General features: G+C 37.8%; 1 protein-coding gene across 2 annotated transcripts in view; it reads right to left on the bottom strand.

Moving 5' to 3' along the window:
• Positions 1 to 23,399, bottom strand: part of PAHX (phytanoyl-CoA dioxygenase (PhyH) family protein) — a 68,157-nt gene extending 44,758 nt beyond the window's left edge. For both annotated transcript variants that reach the window (XM_089796716.1, XM_089796717.1), the window contains exons 1-2: positions 23,137 to 23,399; positions 22,859 to 23,041 (exon numbers count right to left, since the gene is read on the bottom strand). In XM_089796716.1, coding sequence (XP_089652842.1) covers positions 22,859 to 23,041; positions 23,137 to 23,194 — 241 coding nt within the window. In that variant the 5' untranslated portion in view covers positions 23,195 to 23,399. The remainder of the gene's footprint in view (positions 1 to 22,858; positions 23,042 to 23,136) is intronic.
• Between the last annotated feature and the right edge of the window lie 3,654 nt (positions 23,400 to 27,053).

The following is a 27,053-nucleotide window of genomic DNA, read 5'->3' as shown; positions in this document are numbered from 1 at the left end:
TATTTTTAATAATTGTTTATTTATGTGCATTTAAATATAAAAATGTTTTGGCATTTTTATATTTTAATAAAGCGATGTTTATAAGTACATATAAGATTTTAAATAATATTAGAATCATAATAATATTTGAATTATTTTCGAATTACAACCTTCCAACCCTATTCTTTTCAATTTAATATTATTTGCTTTTTGATAGCATTTGGCAATTTGAGTTTTTAATCTTTCCAACTTCTCTTCTTTATCTTTAATTTGAATTTTTTTGAGGTATTCAAATGGCTTCTTGTAACTATAGGAAGCCCTAAAGTCTGGCTCAATTTATATTATGGACTTCCTTGTCTGTCGGCATCCATTCTTCTTTTCTCCATCAGCCTTCTTATTTCCTTAAGCCATCGAGATCCCTGTTTTTAGCTCTAGCGACTGAACCCAGTTCAGCGACCATTCTTGCAATTGTTCCAAGCAATACCATCTTCCACGATTTATTGATCGAGACAAGCAACTTACATAAATACGGCTCCTTTCAGAATCGGGTGAACAGAGAGGGAGTTACGTAAGACTTCTAATCCAATTCATAAAATCGTTTAAAGCTTCCTTTTCATCTTATGATTGCAGAACCAGCGGATCAGAACATGGTCCCATTTATTATAGGTATGTGAAAGTAGAACCCGACTGTAAATAGGTTCATAATTTCTCAATAGCAAAGTGTGTCAATCTTTCTTTGAGATATAAGGCAATGAATTGAGCTTTAAGTTTATTGTTTTCCATTAGAGTTTGCCATCTTTTTAATGTGATTTAAGGCAATGATATTAGTCTGTTATAACCCTTTCAAGATTGTTGTAACGATTGCCGACTATCATATAAATAGCTAAGTAATGACTTATACTCAAGTCTATAGTTTCTTAGATAATCGAATATGAATCTTCTGCATTATTCCTTGAAATCTATCATCACAGATTATATCATTTACAACCTGGTTTAATGTGGAACACCAAGGAATTCATCAGGCAAAATGACAGAATATGGTGAAGAAGGTGTAAAGCATCTTGTGAATAATAATCTGAAAGTACCAAGGAATCACTGGCTTGATGGCCTGGATATAGTGAGGAAGTGTAGAGATATCTGCAAAACACGAAAGATATCAAAATTAAATAAATAATAAAATAAACAATGCATTAGCTCATGCATGTTCCATTCATGAAGAATGTTGTCAAGAATGTTGTCAATTTTGAGATCTTTAAGGAACATAATTTATGTAAACATAGAATGTGAAATGATGGTCATATGTAATCTTCTTGAATAATTGATAGAGTCATCTGCTCTAAGAATTCCGAATACCTGGGACTCACCCGGTTGTGTAGCCAAGAAGATGGGTGATGAGGTGTGAGAAAGGAATCATCAATAATATGAATCAGTATCAGTTATGACATTCCAATATTTATCATTTAATATGAATTAATTAATAGTTCATGTATATTCTTGTTATTGTGATCTCCTGCTACCAAGTCATATAGTGAGTTAATTACCAGGAAGCCCAATGGATGGCAAGATGACCCCTGCCTATTCCGGGTAGGGAGGGCTTTTCTCGTTAGAGATCGTGAGGGGATAAGTTGTGGTCCGAGGTTGGGTGGTTAAGCCCCTAACAATGTTTCACCTTTCCTCAAGATGTCGGACAAGCGTCAGACAGAGATAGCTATGCATTCCATTGTTTATCAGAAATAGGTATTATCATTTTTATTTAAGAGGAGGTAAGATTGAATTGAGTTAATTTTATTGTTACCATTATTTTACACCTAGATAGATTCATGAATTGTTTTCATTTATATGAATATCGATTAAAAGTATTTATCTAATCTTGAGAAACTGTCACAGTTAAGCAATTCGGATGGAATGGAGTCTGAAGCCCTAATTGATTGAGAGATGACTAGAACCCTAAATGATATAGTGGTATCGGAAGCCCTAATTGAATCCACGGTATTGGAAACCCTATTTGAATCCGAGGTATTGGAAGCCCTAATTGAATCCGTGGTATCGGAAGCCCTAAATGAATCTGTGGTATCGGAAGCCCTAATTGAATCCGTGGTATTGGAAGCCCTAAGTGAGATAGCAGTATCAAAAGCCCTAAACGAAGCGAAGGTAAACAATGCCCTAATTTTATATAATGTTATTTAATGATAATCCTCATTTGATTTTGGTTTAACAATATTGGATAGAAGTCGTTTTGTGGTATTGTTATAGAGGTATTTGTGGACTGACCCGGGTGGTTGCAGAAGTATCCCTAGTTGATTTCAATCATAGTTTTCCGAGGTATGTGGTTTTAATTTCTATAGTAATTTCATTTGATGGTGTTTATAAGTTTTTTAGTTAAGAAATTTTGTCTAACTGATTTTTAACAGTAAATCTTATTCACATGAAACTGAATGATATAACTGTCTTCCTATGAAACGAAGTAGTAACTGTACTTCTTGAGTATGGTATTTATTAATTTAGACCCGGAAAATCGGGATGTTACACCACCTCACCAAGCTTGAATCAGACAACCAGCACCTAAGAGACACTGTGACAACTCTCTCTAAGACAATCAGAATGCTCAAGTTGTAGACTAACTCCAATTCTTCTATCTTAAACAGTTTTTCTAGCACCTTCTCTTCTAAGACAACTGACATCAAGTTGAGGTTGGACTCCGTCATTGATTAGCTTGGTGAACTTGACACTATGAGAGACAAGCAAACTAAAATGGTTACTAGGCACTCTAAGTTGCTCTCCGACACGAAGCAGAAAGTTAAAACCTGGGCCTCCTTATGTAATGGGTTGAACTTATTGTGCGCATTGAGAAGTTAGTCCAAGGTGAGATTATTGACGAGTGTGTTAGGCATGCATGTGAACTGAATTTGTGGGACCGGGGGCTCCCTATCTCTATCGTGGACCCCACTTCAATAGGCTACTCCTTTCTTAAGGATCTTCTTGGCATCTCAAATATTACATTGGATAGGTGTTGGTTTGGCCCGAATTACACTATTTACCTCAAGTTTCTCTCTCTAGTTGATAGTCTTTGGGCTCTACGGGTGAAGAGGATATTATTCCCTCTTCCCGCTAAGATTTTTCTTGATGAGAATCTCATGAGATCACAAGTGGCAGAGCTAAAGCAAGCCAAAGATCGTGTTTAAAAGGGAAGACGCAGTGGCAAATGGGGAGTTATGTGGAACCTTAGAGTGGTTATTCAGGACTCCCCTCCCAATGGCTGAGAACCAAGATTGGTCCCCAAATGACAGTCTCGCTAGCAGTTGGGCAAGTGTGAGCCCTCCACTGGCTCTCTGCTTGTCAACTGTTGGAATGGCAATGGCTCATTATGGTCCTTGCCTGGTCTATTTCACGATGCAGTGGGGTCCGCGAATATTTTGATTCTTACTGAGACTCACAGAGTCATGTCCGCCCTCTTCCTAGATGTGCTGGTTACCAATGCCTGTCAGTTTATAGAGATGAGGTCCGTTCAATTTATAGAGATGAGGTCTGTACTTCCAGTGGGGTTCGTGGTTCGGGGGGCACTGCTTGCGTGATTAGAGATGGTCTTTTCATCTCTACCTCTAATGTACACTCTGATACCTATGCTAGATTTATGTGGATCCGGATTGGCCGCATGAGTCACCATCAGAGTGATATCTTTGTGGTTGTTTGTTACTTTCCGCCAACCTCTTTGTCCTATGCTATGCACAATATTGAGGACGGTGACCCTTTCATGGACTTGCACAAGTGCATCTCCAAGTTTGTGGCTATAGGTGATATCATCAACCTAGGGGACTTCAATGTACGCACTAGGGATCTTCATACTCCTCTTCACGATCATAGATCCGATCTTACTTGCTCCACTAAGACCGATCCTGCCAGTATGGGCCTTCAGTGTATCTCTAAGGACACCCGTGGACCTCTTTCCTGTTATGGTCACCACCTCCTCTAGCTTTGTGAATCTTCTGGGCTAGTTGTTTTGAATGGCCTCTCGTGCTTCCCTGGTGTCAAGCTCTTTACTTGTTGGCCACATTGCGCTAGCGCAAGCATGGTGGATTATGCTCTTACTAGTGCCTCTTCTATCCACTACGTCCATAGTTTCCTATCACCCGTCTCCTGTTGGCTGACCATGCCCTCCTCAACCTCTTGATCCACTTCTCCCCCCACTCTTCGCCTCCTCATGCCCATTGCTCGTTAGTTATGGCCTACCCCCAAAACCCTTTTTTGCTTCCCCAAGGGTGACATTGATCTCTTCATCCTTCATCTTAGACGTCTTCTCTCCCCAATCGCTTCTTCAATTCTAGCCAGGCAACTTTCATGTTTGACTTATTAGCTGCTGCAACTATGGAGTTAGCTCCCCTCTCCATCTTGCACCGCACCACTCCCTCCTCCTGCAGCATCAAGCACCAGAACACCTGCCCCATGAACTAATGGTTTGACAATGATTGTAAAACCTTCTACTGCTCCTTGTGCTCTGCCTTTGCTACTAACTCCCACACTTACTCTCGGTTGCATCCCTCCTACCACTGCTTCCTTCGCCATAAGAAATGGTTATTCAATACTTCCTAGTGCAAATCCTTTTGTAACACACTTATTCATAGCCCCAAGTTTTTCTGGCCATGCCCCCCACCCTTCCACCCTTGACCTCCGCTCTCTCACTATCCATACCTCCTCTCTTTACAATATTCCCGGCCAGCCCTCTATCCACCTCACCCCCCTCCTCATTGCCACTTATTCACTCCCACCAGGATTTACGAGGCTATTAGATCCATGAGATGAAAAAAGCGGCTGATGAGGAAGGGTTCCAAGCTGAACTCTTCAAGCTTGGTACCTTTGTCTTGGATTCCTTCCTCCCTATGCTCTTCAATGGAGTGGTGTACACATGCTTTCTTGATTCTTGGTCAAGGCATGTGATCTATCCAATACATAAGGCTAGGGTGATTTGGACCCGAGCAATTACACGACCATCATGAGTAGCCACACCTTTGCCAACCTTTTTGTCACGGTGTTGAACATTATCTTATCTAAAAAGCTCAACAGGAGACTTTGTCGCGCTAAGGGACAAGTGTGGTTTCAAATAGATTACCAGACCATGGATCATATCTTGACACTACGGGCTACTATTGAGAAGGCTCGGCACCGCTCAGTGAAAGTGTGTTGTTGTTTTGTAGACTTTCATAAGGCCTTTGATTCCATCCCCTAGATGGCCCTTTTCAAGAGGCTTAAAGACATCGGGATTCTAGAGATTTTACTGATAGTTATTCTAAGGCTCTACGAGACTATTGTGGGCAGGTTCACACCTCCCGAGGGTTTCTTCAATCCCATCCAAAGCACCATTGTTGTGAAGCTTGGTCTCCCTCTCTCGCCCACTCTTTTCAGCATCTATATCGATGAGCTTGAGATATTTCTCAGAGACTCCTCACTCCCCAAGGATGGTTGTTACTTGCCCCAAGTTTTGATCTCCATCCTTCTCTTCGCAGATGACGTGGTTCTATTGGCCTCCTCTCCTGAGGGTCTCCAGAGGCTTCTTGATGGCTTTGCATTTTTTTGTGACTTACACCATCTTGTTGTGAACCTAAGTAAGACTCGAATCATTGTCTTCAACTGTTTGAAGACCTTGCGTCTCCACTTCTACTTTTAGGGTCAGGAGGTTGAGAATGCGTCATCTTATACTTATTTCGGGGTAAAGTTCTCTGGATCTCACTTTATCTTGAGATATGCGATCCAACCTAGGATTAGCAAAGGGTTAGGCTCCCTTGCCATGCTATTACTTTAGACACCACTTTCAGGACACTTCTTCTAAGTTGTCCCTCTTGGACTCCTTAGTCAGACCGACTGTACTTTATGGTTTTGTGGTGTGGGGTCCCTCCCTCCTTGACTCGGATTGGCCTCGATTGAGTGGGTACAAATGCTTTTCCTTCAGTGTATCATCAAATGTCATCGATCCACCCCGCACAGTATTATCTTTATCAAGTTTGGTGTGCATCCCTTCAAGCTTGGGGCCATTTTTTATTTGATCTAGATTCTTCACCACTTTCATGGTTATGCAGACTCCACTGATGGTTGTGATTGCTACTCCTTCGTTGCTGTCACTCACTCGAACACTACCATCAAGGCCTGTTGTTGGTATGCTCAAGCCACCACTCTATTAAGATAAGATGGGATTAAAATTGACCGCCTCCTTTCAGTTTTCATTGGATGCTCCTGCTCACCTCCTTCCCTCACGGCAGGAGCTGAACGAGCACATTAGATTGGACCTTTGCTAATGTTACATTTTTGCAACCTAAAGTACCCCCCCTGGGGGGCTATGTCCATGTATGGCCTTCTATGCGGAGCACTTTTTAGATATCCAATTTGGGGTTATCACACACCCTGGCTATTTGTTTTAGTGTTGGAGCCACGCCCTGTGTATCTCCCTGGGCTCCTTCTATGTTGGTTCTCATAGGCTTCACATCCAGACTGATTACCACATTGATAGAGAGGATCGATGTCAGTTATGTTCTTTCGCTGAGGCTGAAATGGAGATTCACTTCATCTTTTGGTGCCCCATCTACTATGAGATTAGAGGGAGATTCCACTGTCTATTCACAAAGTGGCATTCCCTCTCCATTTTTTTCAAATACAAGGATCAGAGGTGCCTCACGATTTGCCTCCGTAAGGTGTCACACCTCCTTTACCACACTCTGTAGCTCCTTTTCCCACAACATCAGGCCTCAGATCAGCTTATCATGACCTTTTTCTCATCCTTGCCTCTCACTTGAGGTAAGAAGAAGTGGTCGCCTAGCACTCCTACCACCTATCACTCCAGATCTGTAGAGTTTGCAATGGGTTCACTCAACAACATCACTCCTCCAATGGTAATTAGAGACAAACTAGGACCCCTAGCCGCCCTAGTCTATACCCTTCGGTGTTGGACTTCTTTCCACTAAGGAAGGACCCCTAGTCCTTGCCTCTATGGTCTTCTTTATCTTCTGCTTTCTTTTATGTTCTTGTCTTGCTCTTTTTTGGACAATGTTTGGTGCTCCTATTGTTCGTTGTCTCATTGGTTGTACACTTTCAATCCCGTAGACCCTTTTGGTGGTCTCTTGTTGGACATTAATAAATTATCATATCTTATCTATGTTAAAAGTAGAGTCAACTATAATTCTTTAAGCTGTTATGAAGTTCAACGACCTCATGAACATTCATCACATAAAGAACGACAGCGTATTGAAAACAAAACCGACAAACAATAAATATGAACTGTCGAATGACTTGACATTACCCAGCAATGCCATGCCAGACAAAAAAAATGAGCCACCTTGACACATAATCAATTACATAACTTGATGACTCAGCAAAGAGAATGGTAGAGAGGATATGAGGAAGCAGCTTCAGTTCATTACAACTAATGAATATAATGCCCACAGCTCTCAAAGATAGCAAGGCTCATATACAATAAAGTATATCTACAGGAACTGGCAGTTTGAATGAAATATAACCAGTCTATCATTGCAGATGAATCTCAGAGAACTCAAGGCAATTTAATGCAGGTATGAATATTTCTATCACAGCTACTAAAACACCAACAGGATCCACCCTTTGGGAGTAGCCATGGTGGAAGTCATGTGTGCGACTCCATGAATTTATTTACAGATTTTCTGATTCACTCTCTAGGAGTAACTATGGTGAATATTGTTATGCTGAAATAACAATTTTTATTGAGAATAGTTTTTATTATGAGATTTTTGTTAACATTCTTTTCGGTTGCAGCTTCATCCACCTGTTATGAGATGACATACTGAAGATCTCTCTCTTGCCAAGAGGGAGTGTTGAGTTATTGGGTAGTTACAAGATAGATCACTTACCCATATTGGTGTTCTCTGTTCATTATTCAGAATCTCATGGAAGAGCATCCTTTGTATCTTGGTAGTTTTTAGTTAATCGGATTATCTGTGTCTGAGTTGGCATCATTCCCTTGTTGAGTGACTGTGTGATTCTCCACTCTTCCGGTTCTCTATGTTTGTAAGTCATTTCTCAGTTGGTATTTTTATTTGCACTATGTTATTGCCGTTTGGGGAGCAGTGTATATTGGCATCGTGAATGCCTACCCATCATTGCCAGCAGTCTTTGCTGGTATTTATTGTTTCTCATTGTGCCATTAGTGTATTTGTGTTGGCCATTCACTTTCCTCGCCATTCTTTCTCCTTATTATCTTCACTGGCAATTAGTATGGATGTCAACGGTTATACATGATGGTCGACTCAGCTATGATTGCAACCGTTTTCATTTTTCTGTTGCCACTCTTTCTTTGGTAACGGTCAATGCTTGGATAGGAGGTGTCACTTCTGCTATTCGCCGTTCTTTTTTTGTATTCTCTCGATGCTCATTGATGAAGGCTAGTTGTTTGGTCTTCGTAGTGTGCTCTCACGGGAGGATATTATTATTCTGTAAAAGATAGTTGTGCAGGCTGTGTGTCATTCAACAATTATTGAAGATCATATTTGATCTGTTCTGTATATTCTATGTCATATGGTGAGGAATATCTGTGTATTGTAATTGTTCTCTGCTCTGTGTATGAGCAGATATTGTGCTCTACTTAAGTTTTACATGTGAAAACAGTGTTACATTCTATGCATTGATGCATCATGAATTATTAGTTATGATACTCTGCTGATCATTATTATCTCTGAGCAATGAGTGATCGTTGAATTTTGAGGACTTTAAATGAAGTTATGTACTTATTTTGGAAAACTGACAAAGGATCTATTTTGCAGTGGGCTGGGTTGTTTCCTTCGGTGAGGAGGGTTTTTCCCAGGATTCTGGTGTTATCTTTTGTTTTGAATTATTGCATTTCATCTTGTTGCTATTGTATTTCTGGTTCAAAATTTAACAGTCAATCCACCTTGGAGGTTGTCCGTCGTTCTCAACCAAGCCCCAAAGCATAGAAAGGATTCCTGATCAATTCAGCCTTCTGCCCCACAAGCCTGACAGAATTTATAGTCCATCCACCTCAGTGTGGTGTGCTTTATACAATGCGTGAACCTTTGTCCTTCAGCTCCCGTGAACTCAATTGGCCAGCCATGCTTTATTTGTAAGATGATTCTATAAAATTCAAAATAGATTACCAAACGATATTACAACTTGTTGCATTTGATCTTTGTATCCAATAGAAATCTTATGTCTCAGTTTCACTTGATCAATTCTTCTACAAATGAATCTTAATCTCCTTCATATCTTCTAATGTGGGGGAGTCACATCTTTTCTTTTGCAAGGGATACATCCCTTCACAAATGGATTGCTGCTGTGAGACTTATATATAATTTAATCTTTTATTTTTAATATGATTATATTTTGATGTTTAGAGAAATCTTTGGAGTCAGGAGAATAACCCGCAACTTTTCTATATTTCAAATTTTATTTTTATATTTGATCATTGTCACCTAAGTCCACTAATTGACCCCTAATAGAATCACTATTTTATTCCATAGAGTCATAGGTTGACTAAGATAAAGGCTTCCATCTAATCGATATACAAGCTACTATCTATCTTGGTAGGGCATGACATCAACCAACATAGAAAAACAATAGAAAGATTGTAAACAACAGTCACATATTGTTCATATTAAGTTAGTTTTTTATTTGCAAGAAGCATCCCATTTGATTAAAAGAACAGTCTAACAACAAATCTATATAGTTGATTGTAGCACTTAATTGTGCAAATTAAAATGATCAGAAATTTATTCTAGCTGTAAACATTGAAAATGCTTTTGAGTGTTAATTTCTATAAACTCCTATGTTCAATTCTTGGTATGAGTTAAATGTTGACTAGGGTGTACATGTAGAAAATGTTGGATATTGAATCATGAAAACTATTACATAAGATTTTGGGTGGGGTGCATCCCAAAGGATGAGACTACAGGCAAGACATGTTGAATCAAGTGTAAATGTAAAAAATGTTGAATGTTGAATATCATTAACTATTACATCTAATTTTAGGAATGGCATAACACCACATACAAGGTAAAGTGCAAGCCCTACAAGAAACTCAATCCAATTTGGATGTGGAATGCCCTAATGGATGAAGCTACGTACGAGTTATTGGTGAACCTAAATGATCCTAGTGTGGCTTACTCCAACAAGCAAGGCTAACTAAAATTCATGTTGAACTTAAGTTGGGTATAAATGTACAAATTGTTGATACTGAATCATGTAAACAACTACATCATATTCTAAGTAGGGCATGTCCTTAGTGAATCTCATCCAATTTTGTTCGTGGTATACCCTAATAAACAAGGCCCAAGTTAAGTCCTAAGTGAAATTAAATCCAATTCTAGGTTTCGCATGCTCTAGCAAATGAGGCATGCACAAGTCCTAGGTGAAGCTAAATCCAATTAAAGGTGGGTATAATCCAACATAAAAGGCCAAGTTCATATGCTCAATAAAACTAAATCCAATTTTGATGTGCCATACTCCAATAGACGAGACAAGTGCAATTCATGTTCATGTTAAATCAACAACATCTTATTCTAGGTTTGGCCATCCCAATGGATGAAGTTGAGAGAAAATCCTAAATGAAACTACATACAATTCTAGGTGTGTTATATTCCATTGACAAGGTTAGTTGTAAGGAATGAAAGTTGAATCAGGTCTAAATATACAAAATGTTGAATATCAAATACTATAAACTACATCGATTTTTTGGAATAGCATGACCCCAACAAACAACGCTAGGTGCACTTCTAAGTGAAACTACATCCAATTATGGGTGCAGCATACCCTAATGAATGAAGCCATGTGCAAGTTGTGTGTACAAAAAGTGTCACACTTCCATAAACCATTGTTCTTGAGAATGCCCATGAAAGAGGGCATCTCAAGAGGCGTCTTATAGCTCCTATCTATGACATGCAAATGCTATGAGATGGTGGCTATCAAATGAACCACGCTATGCAACCCTTGCAAGGTGCACCATAGAACGAGAGATTCAAAGAGTAGAGGCAAGAGTGTCAATATCCAAGAATCTAGAATAAAATGCAATGCAAATGTAAGCTATTCTAAATGAAATGCAAGCTAACAAAGAGAACTAAGCTAAAGCATAAAGGAAACTAAGCTAAAAAGTATGTCATAATGTAAATAGAATGAAAGTCAAGCTAAAATGCAAAAATGCAAGAATGCTCCAAGTCTCCAAAACCACCAAGAAAACTTGCACTATAACAATAGCATGAGAGACTAAGATCCTTGAATGAGGAGAGAGCCCTCTCGTTTAAAGAAAAATAGACGGTAGAGATTAAGAGGCAAAAGAGGCATAATCAAGGGAGGAGAATGCATCTTGAGTGATCCATGTGGACAAACATCTCCACCAATCATGATGAAGAGTTGACTTTTGAGAAGGTTTCAAATGTGTGGAGGAGAATTAAAATTATTTTTAAAATAGAAGATTCTCCCACCTAGAAAATTGTGCATTCATGTGTAGACAAAAGTGTCTTTTCTTTTGTTTTTAATTAAGGGAAATGCTTTTGTGTGTGCAACTTAGATAAGAAATGAGTGAGGAATTTTATTTAATTAAAAGGGAGACATGTTCTTTTAATTAAATATGAACTTAGGATAAAGTGGTCAAACTATAGGATAAAATCAAATAAATAGATTTTTGGAGATTTGATCAAGGATAAGCATTAGATTAATTATGCAAAAATGCTAGAAAGGGCGCTCATAGTCTAGATGACCATTTTTGGGTGATTACATTTGCCAGTCTTTGACTAATGTGTGATCGGTCTGAGAACACATTACGTCAAGGAATGAAGAAGCCAAGATGATAGAGAGATCTGAATTTGAAGAACGAAGCATAGAGCAATAGATCCTAAATGCACAGTCTATTAGCAGCAATACTGAACATTTGGATAGAACAAAGATATTATTAGTACCTGAGATGAGCACTGATATGTCGAGAAAAGAAAGCAGATAGAGCAAGAGAAAATAGATAGTTGTAGAAGAAAGCAATTTGCAACAATGATAGAATATTCCTACCCCCTTAGGATTCAAATTGAAATGAGATAGAGGAGATGCAGAAATTAGCTAGATTTGATCAAATAATAACAAAGAAAAGTTCATGGTGATAGATAAGAGATTAAAACCAAATAGTGACCACCAAGCAATGAGGATATGCCCTAGTTTGACTAAGTTTGACCCAAAAAGATAAATCATAAGAATTAGGTAAAAGAAAGAAGAAAAATGAAATGAGATGAAATAGAAATGAAAGCAAAGAGTGGAAGAGAGTAGAAATGATAAAGAAATGAAGAAATGATTATTGCCCCAACAAGATTCAAAGATTTAGCCTCAATAGGTGTCCCAACTACATAGAAGAAGGAAGAAATTTTGACTAGCAAGATGAACCCAAATTTGGATTTCAATCCCAAAAATGGATCTAGGATGTTGAGATTAGAAAAGATAGGTCAAAAGCATAGATGAGATAGTAAGATAGAAAAGAAGCGAGAAATAGGAAAGAAGAGATAAGATAAGATCAAGAAGAAAAGCAAAGAAGATATGAAAGCAGTTAGCCAATATGTCCGAAAAAAGATGAAGAGAGAGCTCTCCCCATATGCAGAAAATGCAAGACTAAGCTAAAAAAATGATCCTATGATGCAAACTAAATATGCAAATTGGTTTACTTGCAAGGGACGCAAAACATTTAGACTCTAATTCCATCATTGAGCATTTATTAGGGACATCGTAGGATGATACAACCATCACTAGTATAACTATGAGGATATGAATATGATTGATATCAAATAGGCATGTGAAAATCCAATCTAAGCATCAAAGAAATGTAAGTCAAGATGGTTACGTGATTAGATTCCCTAAGTTTTCAAGATTACACCTGTATCAACGCATAAGCACCAGGATAACCCTCGAGTGATTTCTTGTAAAAACAAACAAGGATGATACTTTTGTAGGTCCAAAGTGTCAAGTAGGTCAAGTATGAATGTTCTAAACACCTTAGGCAAACAAAGTATACCCACAAGCAGAAAGCAAGTAAAACATGCCCCATGCCCCCAGTCTTCTAGTCCATGACATTCTCGAAAGACTATTAGGGAGGGAACACATAGCAAAGAAATCATCATAAACAACACACAACGAAATATAAAATTCATCATGGCTCAACAAGTTTAATGTCTAAGTGCATGTGTCTAAATCACTTGGCCATTTCTTCAAGACTTGAATATGATAATGAGAAATATCGCAAAATCCAAGACTGTAGATAGACTATCTAAAAAGTGTTGAGAAACACTTGATGTCAAGTTGGGGGTAGTGTTGAGAAATATTGTTTTTGTGAGTTGCCAAAAAAACCCTAATGCACAAGGAGACACCATTACGCTAAGCAGTTGTGCCTCCAAGACAAGGACAAGGGATAATTCCAAGCTAGGAAATGTGTTCCAGAGTGAATAATTGAGATTGATAGACATAGGTGCGAGGGTCTCAAGTAGTGCCCGTTTCTAGGTTTTCACCACTTAGCAGATTTTTTTGAGGACTTTTTTCAAATTTTTTGAATTTTTTATTTTTTTGGTGATACATCAAAGCATCTATTGCTAGGTTTTCGCTAAGATGATCATTTTTTCAGGACATTTTCTGCTTTTTAAGATTTTTTCAGGATCAATCAATATGTACAAATAGTTGAGTTGTGAGCCTTTACGCATAGAACTTTTTCAGATGTAGCACATTGATAGGCTCCCCAAGTTGTTCCCCTTCCAAAGGAGAAAGCTGATAGGCACCAGACCCAAATGTTGTTGTAATAATGTAAGGGCCCAACCAAATAAGCTCGACTTCCCCTTTCTGCTCTCTATTTTGCTGATTTTTGGGATTTTCTCTAAGCACAAGCTCACCCACTTGGAACTCACGAGGATGAAACTTCTTGTTGTATGTAGTAGACATTTGCTTTTGATATATATGAGATACTAAATTTGAGTGATAGTCTTGTGTACTTGTCTCATTTTGTGGATGTTTCAGCATTTTTATGTTTCCGTGTGATGTTTCAGTTTCTTGCTCATGTATGCATTGTTTTATGTCGATATGCTCATGGATCTCTCTCATGTATAGTTTTTAACTCTCATGTGTATGATATAGACTCATGTTTTGAAAATGTGATACTTGATAGATCAGATGTGATTTTTAGATTAACCCCTTATGATAGCAGGATAGCAAAGAGGCGAAGCATAAGATCAAGAAGCAACTTAGAATAAGACATGAGTGGGGAATTTTATTTAATTAAAAGGGGGACATGTTCTTGTAATTAAATATGAACTTAGGATAAAGTGGTCAAACTATATGATAAAATCAAATAAATAGATTTTTGGAGATTTGATCAAAGATAAGCATTAGATAAATTATGTAAATAATGCTACAAAGGGGACTCATAGTCTAGATGACTATTTTTGGGAGATTAAGCAATTCATGAGAGAAAATTACATCTGATTCTGGCTGTGACATACTCCATTATATAAGAATAAGTGTGAGTCCTAGGTTCAACTATACCTTCTTGATGTAGCAATGAACAAAATGTTTAATATCGAATACTGCAAACTACTACATTGCAATTACGGGTCTAGCATGCCCCATGTAATGGCCCTCCTCAAATCTGCTCTCAAAAGAATGCTGATGAAAGCTCAAGAAATTTCATCAAACAATTCACATGCAAGAGACATATGACTGATATAGTTTTTCAGCTGGCTTTAAATGACTCATTTTCAATTTGCATCAATGAGAATCTTGTGCTAGAAGACTCCAAATGGACTACACAATAGCCTAACATGAGTGTGCTACTAATTTTGACAATATTCAGTGCATATATATGATCTAAGCATGAGAAATGAACACCTACAGCCAACTGGCATTTTTACAAACAGTTGGCATGCAACTAACTAGCTGATAAATAATGATATTGAATTGCTTAAATAACACCAGCAACTATTATCTTCTTAATTTGCAATGAAATTTCTAATACAATGCTCATGAAATATGGCCAAGACTTTTGGCATTTACATGGATTACAAAATGATAATGCTGGTATAATGCACACTTACAGCTGAAACTTATAACACCTAAAAAAAGCAATACTATAAAAGAACCTGGTTGTAGATGGCTGTAATAATTTTCTTCAATGCTGCCCCTTCTGCTTTGCTTTTCTGATTTGCTTTTTCGAACTGCTTTTTCGGATCTGCTTTTTGAACGGCTTTTTCGGACTGCTTTTTCAGCTTGCTTTTTCGGTTCCATTTTTTCGGGGTGCTTTTTCGTATCTGCTTTTTCGGACTGCTACCCTGTTGAATCTCAAAACCATATCTTTCAATGGCGTCAAGATTTCCAGCTTGAAGGAATTTCGTCTTTCAAACTATTGAGACATAATCACCAGAAAATTTTTCAATTTCTTTGATATTTCCAACCATGAATAAATGAGAGCTATCCTCTTCGTTTTAATCCCTTCCTCACTTGCTCCACGCTTCCGTCTTGCCAATGTGGGATAATACATGAGTTTTAATATTACTTTTTTTTTTCCTTTTACAAAGTCCATGTATGTACTCAAAAGGGGGACTCTTGATTTTTTTATAAAGTGACTTTATGAAACATTATAATATTTAATTTAAATAGTCACTTTATCGTTGTAATTTCGAACATTAAAATAATATACCAAATAAACTTGAAATCCCACATATAATAGCTCATCAAAAAGAGCCCAACAAAACGCATCTCATCTTGTCACTAAAAATTGAAGGCACTGCATCCACCTATTGGCTTACTAAAAATAGTAAGTCTTTCCGAAAACCCAACAAACAAACTCCGTTTGGCCTGTAATTAAATTTGACTAGGCCAAATAACTTCAAGATCCCTTTTGAAGTCCTAGTTAGCCCTCGGGACCATACAAGAATGGGCTAACGACAACATACCTCCAAACTGGCTAAGTGGGGAACATTACAGTCTGCCCCTCTTGAAATTGCTTGTCCCCAAGCAATCTCAACTCAAGATGCTGAATAATCTCCTCTGCCTCCCATGTTGCATCCTCAACTGGTAGGTTCCTCCACTTTACTAAGTACTCCCTGATAGTCCGCCTGCAAAGCACCCTCTCCCTAGAGTCAAGTATAGCCTCAGGAACCAAGATAAGCTTTCCATCACCATCAAGAGGTGGCAATACTACTGAAGGCACCACATTGTGGCCCAATGCCTTCTTAAGGCGTGACACATGGAACACATTATGCACTTTACTGTCTGCAAGCAACTCCAACTCATAAGCTACTTCGCCCACTCTCCTGATTACTTTGAACGGTCCATAGTAGCGTGGTTTCAATTTCTTTGCTCCACTCTTCTTGAGAGAGGACTGTCTATACGGCTGTAACATGAGGTACACCATGTCTCCTACCTCAAAAGACCTTTCAACCCTGTGCTAATCAGCATATTGCTTCTACTAATTTTGTGCCTTTTGCAAATTTTCCTTCAAGGATCGCATAATGTCCTGACACTCCTGCAAAATATCCTTGGCCTTAGGCACCCTACTGTCCCCAAATAACAAATCCAGAAAATTAAGAGCATCATACCTGTATAGTGCCATGAAAGGGGACATTTGAATAGACATATGGAAAGAGGTATTATAGCAGTACTCCTCTAGATGTAGCCACTTCACCCAAGCCCTCTGCTGCCCTGCGATGTAGTTTCGGAGATATCCCTAAACCCACTTGTTCACTATCTCTGTTTGCCCATCGGTTTAGGGGTGGTAACCGGTACTCGGAGTGAGCTCTGTTCCACATAACTTGAACAACTCCTGCCAAAAGTGGCTCATAAATCTGTTGTCTCTGTCACTGACTATGCTTCGTGGTATCCCATGTAGTCTAAATACCTCTCGAAAAAATAGTTCTGTTGTTTGTGCCGTTGAATATGTAGACGAAATTGCAAAGAAATGTGCAAATTTCATCAATCTATCTACCACAACAAAAATACAATCCCGACCCTGTGCCTTGGGGAGGCCTGTGATGAAATCCATAGAAATGCTATCCCACTTCTTCTCTGGTATGGGTAGGGGTTGTAGTAAACCACCTGGAAAGGAATGTTCCTGTTTGTTCTGCTGACATACTTGGCACTCTCTAACAAACTGAAGCACTTCTGTTTTGAGTCATTTCCAAGTGAAGCGCTCTCTCACCTGCCGATATGTCTTAAAGAATCCAGAATGTCCTGCCAATGGTGAATCATGAAATGCCTTTAAAATCTTCTGCTTCATAGCAGACTCAGGTACTAAATAAATCCTTTCCTTGTAGATGATCAAATCATTTACAACAGTGTATCGACTATCCTGAATAGTTCCTTCAATAACACTAGATGCCCAACTATCCTTGGCATACTCTGCCAAGATCAACTCTCTCCAATCATCCATGACTATCCCAACAGCAAGCAAATGAGGCCTTCTGGATAAAGCATTTGCGACAATATTTTTCTTCCCTTTGACATAGACTATGTCAAAATCATAAGCCTGTAACTTACTCACCCATTTCTGTTGCCTGTCATTAAGATCCTTCTGTCCAAGGAAATGTTTCAAGCTATTATGATCTGTTTTTACTGTGAATCGGCTCCCTGCTAAGTATTGCCTGAACTTAGCTAGCGCGTGCATGATTGCTAGCATTTCCTTGTCATAGATGCTGTAAGTTCTCTCAACACCTCGTAATTTCCTGCTCTCATATGCGATGGGATGTTTGTCCTACATGAGGACAACTCCTACGCCCTCTCCTGAGGCATCACACTATAGCTCAAAAGGCCTGGTGAAATTTGGAATGGCTAAAACAGGACATGTATTCATCAGCTCCTTGAACCTATCAAAACAATCTTGAGCCCTCTCTGACCACTTGAAACTGTCTCTCCGTGTCAAATCTGTAAGTGGTGCTGCTATTTGTGAAAATCCCTTCACAAATCTGCGGTAGAACCCGCAAAGCCCAAGAAATCCCTTGAGTTGTAAAGTGTTCCTTGGCGGTGGCCAATCCAGAATGGCCCTGATCTTGTCTGGGTCAACCCGAACACTTCCTGCACTAATAATATGCCCTAGATAAAGCAACTATGTCATCCCGAACTCGCATTTACTCATCTTGGCATATAATGACTCCCTCTCTAGAATGTTGAGCACTGCATCAATATGCTTCAAATGTTTCTCCCGCGTACGTCTGTATATCAGTATATCATCAAAAAAAATCAACACAAACTTCCTCAACTGATCTCTGAATACTCTATTCATACAGGACTGGAAAGTGGCAGGGGCATTAGTCAACCCAAAGGGCATGACTAAGAACTCAAAATGTCCGTAGTGGCATCTACAAGCTGTCTTCTCCACATCCACCTCTCTTAACCCGTATCTGGTGGTAGCCGGATCTCAAATCAATCTTAGAGAAGTAGCATGCACCGTGCAATTCATCAATAAGCTCATCGATGCGCGGAATAGGGTATCGGTTTTTTATTGTCTTCTTGTTTAGCTCCCTATAATCAATGCACATCCTCATTGTACCATCCTTCTTCTTTACCAATACTACTGAAGAAGCGAAAGGACTCTTGCTTGGCCGTATGTGCCCCATGTCAATCAACTCCTTGATTGCTTTTTCTATTTCATCCTTATATCTCTTTGGATGGCGGTAGGGTGTGATGATGACTGGCTTAGCCCCTTCCTCTAACTCAATAACATGCTCGATTCCCCTATCCGGGGGTCTCCCTGGAGGTATCTCACCAAACACCTTAGTATGTTTGGTTATTATTTTTTGTACATCAGGTGGATACTCCTGTTTATGCTGCTCTATCACCTCAGGCATTACTCTGAACTCTGCTGTCCACTGCACCTGGTCGTGTCTGAAGAAACTCTGCATCCACTTGAGTGACACCACTCGAAGTCTCCCATCTGACAGACCTCTGAGCACTATATTCTTACCATTTGCCTCAAACCTCATTTCCATTTTCTGGATGTTAAATGTAAACTCTTCCAGAGATTTCATCCAATTCATCCCAAGCACCATATCCTGATCACCAATGTTGACAACAAAGAAATCTTCCACCATGTCATAATCTCCCAAACGAAGCTGCAAGTTGGAGATTTTCTTGGTACAGTCGATTTTGAAGCCGTCGGCAACCATCACCTTAAATCCCTTATGCTCTTCTATATGTAGCCCTCTGCGTGACACAAACTTTTCATCAATGAAGTTATGTGTTGCCCCTATATCAATGAGTGCCACAAATCTTTGTCCATCCAAAGTTCCCCTAACTCTGAAAGTGACGGCCTCCTGTATACTGGACAACTGAGCTATCGTGCTATCACTGTGTGCTTCCTCATGTGAAGAATTATCATCTCCATCTGATTCTGATGACTGCTCTGAATCTCCATCCACTGACTCGTCAGCTGAAAAGTACTCCATCTGCTTAGCTTTTGCTTTCAATGAACACTTATGTGACAAATCCCAAGGCTCCCTGCAATGAAAACAAAGCTTTTTCTTCCTAAGATCATTAAATGTCTCATTGTCCAACCTCTTGCTTTCCTCCTTAGGTGGCTGAGCCTCTCTATGAAAAGGTTTACTGTCCTTATCTTTCCTCGAAGGGAAACTCTTTGCCTGAAATTTATTTTTAGAAGCTGAAGAGGAATCCATGTCACGAGCTTTCTTAATGGCCTCCTGCAAAGTGGGAGGGTTGAGAGCTTTAATCCACCCTCTCAACGGATTAGCTAACCCATCCATAAATAGAACCAGTATCCTCCGTTCAGATACATCTGTTACTAACACTGCAAGTTTCTGAAATTCTGAAATGTATGTTTCCAATGATCCCCATTGTTTAAGCTGAGCTAACTCCTTGAAATGGAGTTCTGGATCCTTCCTATCAAAACGTTCAATCAGTCTCTCCGTAAACTCCACATATGAGGTAATGTGTGCATGACCCATAGTGACCATACCATGATGCCACCACTCGTGTGCTAACCCATCCAGATGAATTGCTGCATACTTAATAGCTTCTTCCTCAGGCATAGGGTTCAATTGAAAGTATGTGTCAAGTTTTTGAACCCAAGCTCTTGCTGTAGACTTCCTCGAGCCATCATAATATGGTAACTAAAGTTTTCCTACTTTCTTCCGTAGCTCATAACTTTGGTTCCTGTCATGTCCACGTGGCATATGTTTCATCCGCACATCCATATACTCCCTAAAGGTAATTGCAACAGTAAAATCTGGACCTCCGGCTTCCCAATCTCTCCTCAACTGGTCCTGTATATCAGTGATCTGGGGCTCTGGTACGGGCTGCTCTGGAGCTCTAGGAGGAAATGTGGGAATCATGGGCCTCGAACTCACTGTCCTAGCTTGCTGGAGTGCATGACCGAAATTGTTCCCAACTTGTTCACCTCCATTATGTGTCCCATCCTAATTATTCCCATTCTGATTGTTACCATTCTAATTATTTCCTCCACCTATGTTAGCGTTCAACCCCATTTGACGAGCCATCATCTGCATCATAAACTCCATTCTCTGATTTTGTTCCTGTGCCCTCTGCTCTGCTAGCCGCTGTCCTTGTGCCAAGGTCTCTAATAACTGTAAGAATCTTTCCTCTCCAGGATCCCGAGCATTCCTGTCATCTCGGTCACCCATATTGATGTCTTCATGAAAGAATACCTCCTCTGTGTCTGTATGACTGGATTCTATGTCCACCTGCAAGGATGAACTAGACTGTTCGCTCTGCAGGTCTGAAATTCTATTTTGTCTTGCTCTGGTATTGCGGAAATTATAAGGCCCCTGTCACATGCTCAAACATAAATACTCTGATTTTAGTGTTTTGACATTTCGTCAAACACTTTCCCTTCTATCCGGCTGTTCCAAATTCCCTATAAGACCTCCACAGGATGGTAGGACTTATAGCTCTGATACCACTGTAATGGCCCTCCTCAAATCTGCTATCAAAAAAATGCTGATGAAAGCTCAAGGAATTTCATCAAACAATTCACATGCAAGGGACGTATGACTGATATAGTTTTTCAACTAGCTTTAAATGACTCTTTTTCAATTTGCATCAATGAGAATCTTGTGCTAGAAGACTCCAAATCGACTACACAATAGCCTAACATGAGTGTGCTACTAATTTTGACAATATTCAGTGCATATATATGATCTAAGCATGAGAAATGAACACCTACAGCCAACTGACATTTTTACAAACAGTTGGTATGCAATTAACTAGCTGATAAATAATGATATTGAATTGCTTAAATAACACCAACAACTATTATCTTCTTAATTTGCAATGAAATTTCTAATACAATGCTCATGAAATATGGCCAAGAATTTTGGCATTTACATGGATTACAAAACGATAATGCTGGTATAATGCACACTTACAGCTGAAACTTATAACACCTAAAAAAAGCAATACTATAAAAGAACCTGGTTGTAGATGGCTATAATAATTTTCTTCAATGCTGCCCCTTCTGCTTTGCTTTTCTAATTTGCTTTTTTGAACTGCTTTTTCAGATCTGCTTTTTGAACGGCTTTTTCGGATTGCTTTTTCAGCCTGCTTTTTCGGTTCCACTTTTTCGGGGTGCTTTTTCGTATCTGCTTTTTCGAACTGCTACCCTGTTGAATCTCAAGACCATATCTTTCAATAGCGTCAAAATTTCCAGCTTGAAGGGATTTCATCCTTCAAACTATTGAGACATAATCACCAGAAAAATTTTCAATTTCTTTGATATTTCCAACCATGAATAAATGAGAGCTATCCTCTTCCTTTTAATCCCTTTCTCACTTGCTCCATGCTTCCGTCTTGCCAATGTGGGATAATACATGAGTTTTAATATTACTTTTTTTTTCCTTTTACAAAGTCCATGTATGTACTCAAAAGGGGGGGGACTCTTATTTTTTATAAAGTGACTTTATGAAACATTATAATATTTAATTTAAATAGTCACTTTACTGTTGTAACTTCGAACATTAAAATAATATACCAAATAAACTCGAAATCCCACATATAATAGCTCATCAGAAAGAGCCCACAAAAACACATCTCATCCTGTCATTGAAAATTGAAGGCACTGCATCCCCTTATTGGCTTACTAAAAATAGTAAGTCTTTCCGAAAACCCAACAAACAAACTCCGTTTGGCCTGTAATTAAATTTGACTAGGCCAAATAACTTCAGGATCCCTTTTGAAGTCCTGGTTAGCCCTTGGGACCATACAAGAATGGGCTAACGACAACATACCTCCAAACTGGCTAAGTGGGGGACATTACACCCCAACGTACAAAATGTTTAATATTGAATACAACAAACTACTACATTGCAATTACAGGTCTGGCATACCCCAACGAACAAGGCTACATGTGCTTTAGGGTGAAACAAAATCCAATTTCAAGTGTAACATACTCCATAATAAGGCCAGGTGCAAGTCTTGAGAGCAAATTACATCTAATTCTAGTTGTTGGAGTCTTGAGTGAAACTACATCCAGTTCTAGGTATAGCATACTCAATGACGAGGACAAGTGCAAATCCTAATTGAAACTAAACCAATTACGTGCGTGGAATACCCCCAACAGATGAGAGATTACATACGATTACTGGATAAAACTAAATCCAATCCTGGAATTGGAATAGGATAATGGACCTGGCCAAGTGCAAGTTATGCTGATTGTTGAATGAAGTGTAAATGTACAAAATCAAAATGTTGAATGTTGAATCCTGTAAACCACCACATCCAATTATAATTATGGCATACCCAAAAGCCGGGGCCCAGTGCAAGCCCTGGATCAAATTTACCAGAGAAACACCCCTTGGTTTTGGCAAGTTAGTTACTGGACACCCGGCAAACAGAAATTACCAAAACGAAAAAGCTGGTGTGGGAAATACTTACTAACCTTCAAAGAAGAATGAGATTTTTTCCGCACTCTCGTAGAAATGGTTGGCTGTTAGTTCTAGCTGGTTTTTGGTTGAAAAAATCGAAGAATCCGACGGGTCAAACGCCTCCAACAATTCCCCCATCCGCTGCATCATTTGTCTGCATTCTTCGGGGCTTGCAAACCCTTCAATCACCAAATATCCTGAAAACAAAACAAAAAGCTATGAAATAGTGAATTTCATCCAAGCACATAAATGTTGATCTGAATTTTTCTCTTTTAAGGTTGGAATTTACAACCTTCTGAGTTGAAATATTGCAGTTGTTCTGCAATGAGACTTCCGTGAATGTTATTCATGTTTCTTTTCTTTTCTATACTGTTCTCTATTTTCTTTCACAATTTATTTCCAGTGTATGATTGCTTTCCAAGCAGCTGGTTTAAGGTGATTATTTCATCCAATTCAAGATTTCAACAAATGATCAAGAAATACTAATAAAATGTATTAATCGATACAATTGTTGTGACCAGGCACCGTCCGAATCAGACACGAATAACTCTGGTCAATGTTTTCCCTTCAGAATAATCATATTTTATTTACTTAAATGTCAAAGTCGTATTTCAAACGCAAGTGTATTGAAGATAATCGTTAGGGGCCGTTTGGTTGGTGGAATATGAGTGGAATAGGAAAACGAAATTAGAATATATTATATTTTATATTCGCTGTTTGGTAAGCTCAATCGAAATTGGGAATAAGAAGACATATTTCAATTTTGCTCTTAAAATGAGCATATGTCTATGCCAAAAAAAATCTGTTATTGGAATAGGCCATTTCCATTCCCATTCCAATTTTTCATTAAAAAATATTTTTTATTTATTTTTCAATTTTTATTTTTATTTTTTTTGAATTTTTTTTTTTCGAATTTTTTTTTTAACTTATACTTTTTGAATTTTTTTTGTTAAATTTTTTTAAAAAATTTTTTTTTTAACTTATACTTTTTGAATTTTTTTTGTTAAATTTTTTTAAAAAATTTTTTTAAATAACATTTTTTTAAGTTATATCTATTTGTTTTAAAAAATAAAAATGAAAATGAATTAACTAAAAAAATAATAAATTAAATTTTTTTTAGGAAAAATGTTTTTAAAAATACAAAACTTAACCTTATTCCTATTCTATTTTTGTACAACCAAACAATAGATTAACATATTCTCAGTCAAATTCCAAGTGCACCAAACATGATTGGAATTGCCTATTTCTATTCCCATTCCTCATTTCCATTCCCATTCCATTTTTCTATTCTAATTTTCTATTCCTATGCCAGCAACCAAACGGGGCCTAGATTACGTTGCTCATATAAGCGGAAATGTCTATAATGTTTGCTGGTCAACCCCCTTTTCTCAGCTCTTCTCCTTCACTTGGAGAGGCGCAACCAGATTCGGGGAAGATGGCTACTATTAGTTGGAATTGTAGATTTTTTTTTTGGGTGGGGAGAGTCGAGGGTTGAATTGATTAGGGTATCAAAAAAATTATATGGTCGTAATTTTTTCTCATTTGGTTTCATTTGATTGGGGTATCTTAAATGCAATCATTATTAATTTAAAAGTGATATATTTTTATTATTAAATTTGTTAAATTTGGTTAATTTTATATTTCAAATTTATTAGTGTTTGGATTTATTAATCATCATTTTATTAATTTATAATATTTAAGTAATTGTAAATTTTTATAAATTCGATTGAAAATAGATCTTGTATATATTAGTAATTATTGTGAATCAAGATAGTATATTTGTGTGTTTGTGTAATGTAGTGTATTTGAATATATTCACCTATTTGTTTTGAGATCTAGTACATATCAAGGAATTATGATATTGCTATATGGATTTAACTGTGTAGTTTTTTAGTCAAACTCATTGACTCGTATCTCATGAGTAGTGATTCATACACAAATTCATCTCTCATGAGAATAAATGGAACACTTAGCACTCATTGGCTCTAGGTGATGCCCATAGAGGTGAAGCACTGAGACTTCCTGGGAGGTCACCCATCCCAATACTACTCTAGCTCAAGCATGCTTAATGATGGAGTTTCCTCTATGGTTAAACTCACTTTGCTTGCAACCCCATTTGCAAAACCTTTGCCAAGTTTTGTGCCTTATGAACCATTCATTAGAAAGCTCCATAAGTTGATCACATGATAAATAGGAGATATCAAGGAATGTTAGAATATGAGAATATCTATGACAAATAATTGGTTATGGAAATATCACCTAAATATCAAGGAATGTTAGATTATGAGGTATCTATGATAAATAACTTAAGAGAATCTAGTTTGTATTGTTTGCTTGTGACATCATTATATGTATAATGGTTTGTTGTCTTCATATGTGTTCAAGTTGTAAATCTAGTCTAGTTAGGGTTTGAATGAGGAAGACATGACTACAATGGTTCTATAAGACCCTCAAAAGTGTTTGTCAACATTACTATCCTTCTACTTAAATCTTATACATGTCAAAAGATTGAAGTGAATGAATTCTAACCATTATTCTTATACTAAATCATGTCCACATTTATATGTTTGGGTCTATATGCCAAATAAATTTAACATTCACAAAGATTAGTTCTTGAGCATGAGTGGAAACAAAAATAAAGCATAAACAATTTTCAAATGTTGAGAACCAACCTATGAGCAACCTAAGAAATATACCACGATAGAAAATTGATCCATGACATCTTATTATTTTCCGACCTCTATATGTCCTCATTTTTTAGCAAGACTTATGGAAAGAAAAATAAATATTAATGTTTTAAAATTGAATATATTATAAAGTGATGTTTCTAAAGTAAAAAAATGAAAGTTAAGTTATTAGTCTCACTTAAAGGGAGTTGAAAGTTTTATATTTTAAAACAATTAATCAATATCTTAAATTTTGGAAAGTTTCACTTGGGGTTATTATAGTACTTATGTAGAACATACCATGTTAAAGGCAAGGACCAATTTTTCTTCCTTTTGTCTTCTTTTAGTGTTGACGTGCTAGGTTGTTTTGGCTTGTCTCTTTCTAGTTTCACCTCTTGGGGGTTTGCAAGAAAAAATGCCTTTTGAATCTTGTAAACCTAAATGAGTTATGTTTTGTCCAATTTCAGGAAATCTTGGAACAATTGGAGATCCATAAGAAAGTTATAAGTTGATGCTTTGTACTTTTTTGAGGGGGAAATGCCAAGTTGCCAAGGATTTCTTTGATTCATGGAATTCCCTTAATTGTCCATATGCATTAAACTTTTAACCATGTTTCAAAATGTTTAAAGTGATGTGACATTAAAGTGTGAATTATACTTCAATATTTTAGGAAATCGAGATCTTCATGGAGAAGTCCATGACTTCATAAAATCCCCAACACATTCAAAGTTGTAAGAATTTTCCTTAGGGTAGAATTCACCCAAGACCAAGGAACTCAAACACAAGCACAATAATAGACCAAAGAGAGAGTATGATCAGAATGACAATATATTCATTCAATATGCCATATGAAAGTACACTAGGAGTGCCTGTATATAAAGGCCTTTGGAGAGCTTCTAGAATGCATAAAAGTCAGCAACATGATAAGTCATACAACTAGGCATATGTCTCCTAGATATGGGTTATCCTCCATTAAGCACAGAAGTAAGTGTGATGATGAGAGGATAAGCCTACAATGATGTAGCACACAAATTTATGTTGTAGACAACATGTGCTAAATTAGAGTTGCGTACTTATGTGTTGTCAACATGACAACTCATGAGAGTACACAAACTCCTAAGTGTCTCACCTAAATAAATAATAAAATAATGCATTAACCCAAGTAAACTTAAGTAAAGTGTAAGAATTTGCCTCAGGGTAGAATTCACCTAAGACCAAGGAACTTAAACACAAGCACAATTGTAGACCAAAGAGAGAGTATGATTAGAATGATGATATATTCATTCAATATGCCATATGAAAGTGTTGCCCCACTTTTCATCCTATACCCATTTTACAAAAGTGGAAAATTTTGTGTCTTAGTTTGCTCTAGGTATGTCTAGGTCTAGTCTTTCCTCCTTAAGTGAAAAGATTCTCCATCGAATTTTCCATATTTTCTTTCTCTCGCATTTCATGGCCGAGTGGGTTTCTCCTTGATGTTGTATGGGTAGCTTAGTACCTAATTCGATGGAGATTCTTATGTTTCACGAAGTTATTTGCAAAG

Source organism: Cupressus sempervirens, chromosome 8, assembly GCF_028749045.1.
Source record: "Cupressus sempervirens isolate cs-2001-9-10 chromosome 8, ASM2874904v1, whole genome shotgun sequence".
NCBI lineage: Eukaryota > Viridiplantae > Streptophyta > Pinopsida > Cupressales > Cupressaceae > Cupressus > Cupressus sempervirens.
The sequence above is the reverse complement of the archived record's forward strand: the minus strand, read 5'-3'. Positions and strand labels throughout refer to the sequence as shown.